General features: G+C 37.5%; 1 protein-coding gene across 1 annotated transcript; it reads left to right on the forward strand.

Moving 5' to 3' along the window:
* Positions 1-909: 909 nt before the first annotated feature.
* AK88_05598 (uncharacterized protein) lies at positions 910-2,112 on the forward strand (the record flags this gene model as incomplete). The annotated part of the gene is made up of 3 exons (XM_012483200.1): positions 910-1,101; positions 1,324-1,867; positions 2,010-2,112. Coding segments are annotated over 3 exons (837 nt in total), but the record flags the coding sequence as incomplete, so codon positions are not given.
* Positions 2,113-3,841: the final 1,729 nt, after the last annotated feature.

Raw genomic sequence — 3,841 nt, forward strand, 5'->3', positions numbered from 1 at the left:
TTTTTTTTTTTTTTTTCAAAAGGTTCGTCATTCTAAACAAATTGGGTTTGCATTTCTCTACTTTTTTCTTTTTTGTTTTGTTACTCCTTCTGAGGGCGATGGGGGAGTCATACGTGAAAATTATTTTACTATAATATGCAACCTTGTCCCTTTACATAAGTACAAAAATACGCCATACACAAACCTTCATAAGCTAGAGCTAAACTTTATGTGGTAGTGATAACATATACATGCAGCACAAATTTTGTTGCATGTGCGTTATAAAATAATGTGATTGAGCGCATTCTCATTCCAAACGATTGACTAAGGCACCTAGTATTTTATATCATCAGCGCATTATGCGGAGCGTATACAAAGGCAATAAAACCGTAAGTTGCGCATATACTCCTATATATGTAATGGTTCATTACAAAAGAAACATTTTCCATCTAAAACCCAACAACTCAATCCCCCACACATTGTTCACATTTTAAAATGACGTTACCTGTTCTAAAGCTCAAAATAATTTATCTTCTGTGAATATTACTTCTTTTTTCTTTTTGACATAATTTCCTTTTAGTTGTAACATAATTTATTTTGACTTAATTCCCATTTCTCTATTTTTTTTTTTTTTCATGTTGTACAATTAATAGAAATAATTATGTAGATTCAGATTTATGGAAAAGTAAATTACAACGGGATCCTATATAGCTCAATCCAGAAAAAACAAAAAAAAAAAAAAGAAGCACAACAGTTCTCACATTGCTATGTGCTGATGTGAAAGCAAAAATGTTGTGTTCATTCATTTCTATAATTTCTTTTTTCTTATCTTAGCATACTTTCCTTCTACATGTAGCGTAATTAAAAAAAGAAAAGCGAAAAGCACACTACCGTTGTACATTTCCTTTTTATATAAGTATCCACAGCAACATGGCACACTCGAACAAAAAACAAACATCGACAAGCAACTTTCCACAAGGAGCGTCCAAATCCCGAAATGGCAAAGCATATTCCGCAGGTAATGATGAAGGTGAAATCAATGGAAAAAAGGCACACAGGTCCTTTTTCTCCAAAAGAGCACCAATCATCTTGTTTTTTGTTGTTTCTTGCATCTTTTTAAAGGTAAGCCTACTGCAAATGAATGATTACATGATCACATATAAATGTATGCCGAGAATGGGAAGTTTGGGGAATTGGTTGTATATATGCCGTAGGCAACATACCCAATATTTATATGTATATTTATGCTTCCCCTTCTACGTTCCCTGCACTGCGACTGGCTATATTGCCATTCTATTATCCATTCAACTCATCACCACTCCTCTTCGCTTCCGCTTTCCACAGCATCCAGATAACTTCGACAGACACGCAGAACATGCGGCTAAAGTGCACGTGTATACCAGAGGTGCCCGCAGTTTAGCAAAAATTAAAGCAATTGCATCAGAAGATGAGCTTGAATTATATCCGATGGCATTCGAACACTATGACGATGCCACACCAACCTATGAAGGAGCCTATGAAGATGCCTACGACGATATCGACGAACCTTATGAAGCAGACTATGCATTTTCCCCGAAACGAATATTTTCTTACGCACAATGGGAGGAAGAGGAAGATGGAACTATTCTAAAAGAACGGAAAGTGGTGGAGTACGAGATACCACAACAAGTGCATTATGAAAGAAAGTGCAAAATAACACATGATGAACGGGAAGAAGAAGTCGATAGCAACGACACATTATCTGCTGATGTAGCAGTCACCGAGGCAGTTGCAACGTGTAGCACATCCCTGTCGAAGGTTGGATCAGGGTCCTCATTGCCACCATCCCTACAAAATAAAGGACAAAGTGCAAAAACGAAACAGGAGCCGCAAGGATCTTCGGGTACAGGTAAAACGGATGTGCAAACAGGACGAGGAGAAAAAATACAAATTTTGTCGAAAGTTGTATGTTGAGATGTTTCCCCCGAAAAAACGCCTCGTTCGGGAGATAGAATATTCATCGAATCATATTCCACACGCCTAATTTACAGGAACGACCGCAAGCACAAAGCATGGCAAGAAGAATAAGGCAGTTAACGTCAAAACCGGAAGAGACTTTAGTAGACGGAAATTGGCTGCATATATTCTATATAGGTACTGCAAGTTCTTCGTTGTGGCTATTTTGGTTTATACTATAATATTGGTTGCTGTTGGAGGTTTCCTTTGGGGTGTACTTGAGTTTCCACTTGGGGCGTTAACTGCGGTGGTAGCTGCCCTTGGAACTTGGAAAAACCTTGTGTGTGCAATTGGGATTGCCATAGCCTCCACTGCAGGTGGCATGGGTATACTCAGTATGTGCTCACTTGGGTTATTCCGATGCTGCTACCGAAAGCGAAGGCCACAGTGCCGAAGAAAATTTTGAAAGACCAAAATCTCATTAGAACAAGATCACAAACCGGAGGCACCTAAGAAACCATAAGTAACTTCCTGTATTGCACTTCTGGGTAGGCAACGTCACTGTTATGGTATGCTTGTACATATTTTCTTAGATTGACCCTCATAATGATATTGTACACATTTTGTATGATATGGCATATGATTTTTTATTCCATTTAAGGTATATTTCCGCTTTCTACATTATAATATGATTTAAATTTTTCCTAATAGGAATATTCCGTGTATATATAGTTCTGTTTTGTTTCTGTAATCATTTCGTCCATAGGCATGACAAAAGAACAAAGCAATTCAGAAAAAAAAAAAGGATGCGTCCTTCTCTTATGCTGTATATATAAATATATGCATATATAACGAATAATTATTTGTTACATCCTATATGTGTAACATATATAGTACACAATGTCCATCGTAGTTAATTCATACAGTGCCTATTCTTATAATATGTAACACATTTTCCCTTTCTTGTTTCCTTCCGTATTGATGCTTCCTTTCTGCTTCTCTATAAACTTCCACATTGCCAAATGAAACGGTTTTACACCTTACCTCTGATATGCTTAAAAAAAGGAGGATATGTTACAAATTGTGAAAGTCAATATATGTGATAGGTTTCCACGAAAAAATAGCATGCCATATTTGCCGGCATAATGAGCTATGCCCCGCCATCATATGTACTGGACGAACACAGTGAAAGTGTGTACGGGGAAGGGAAGCTTGTGGCTACCTTGGCTAATCGAAGTTACCGAATGTAGCCGATGAATAACGTGAACATGGAAAATTTCCCAATACAGGAAATACTGGACCATATTGTACTACGGAAGGAAAATGGATAAATGGAGGGTGGAGTTTCCATGCGCTACGTCCTTTAGCATATTTTAAAGTGGCATACGTAACAACTTAAGCGCAATGGAAAAATAGATGGTGTGCCATAATTTCACCCTTTCCCTAGGCAGAAACCGCCGCAGCCACACACACAGCAAGAGTGTCGCGTTTTTCACTTTTGCTTCCACTTGAATCATGAGATCCCACACCTCCAAAATGGCAATGTGTCCTTTTTCTCACCGTTCAAAATAATTCACGCGCAAAATATAATTATGTACACATATATGCTACACTTACATGGTTGCCTACACCTAATGAACGTGAGGAAACTACTTTCTATTCTTGCATTTCACACTACTCCTAATCAATAATATTCGCATAAGTTGAAAAAAAGGACGTTGCAGAAAGTCAAGGGTCATGATAACATTGTACCGGGCTGTGTTTTTTCTAACTTGTGCGTTTTTTTCTTTTTTTTTTCGGGGGCATATATACACTTCCAGCATAACAATAAAAATTCACTGTTCGTACATTCTCATTTTTTCGCGGTACAGAAGAATACAATAATGTAGTTCTTTGTGCCAATTTTCCTTAGATGTTTATTTTAATT

The sequence above is a fragment of the Plasmodium fragile genome (assembly GCF_000956335.1).
Source record: "Plasmodium fragile strain nilgiri unplaced genomic scaffold supercont1.172, whole genome shotgun sequence".
Classification (NCBI taxonomy): domain Eukaryota; phylum Apicomplexa; class Aconoidasida; order Haemosporida; family Plasmodiidae; genus Plasmodium; species Plasmodium fragile.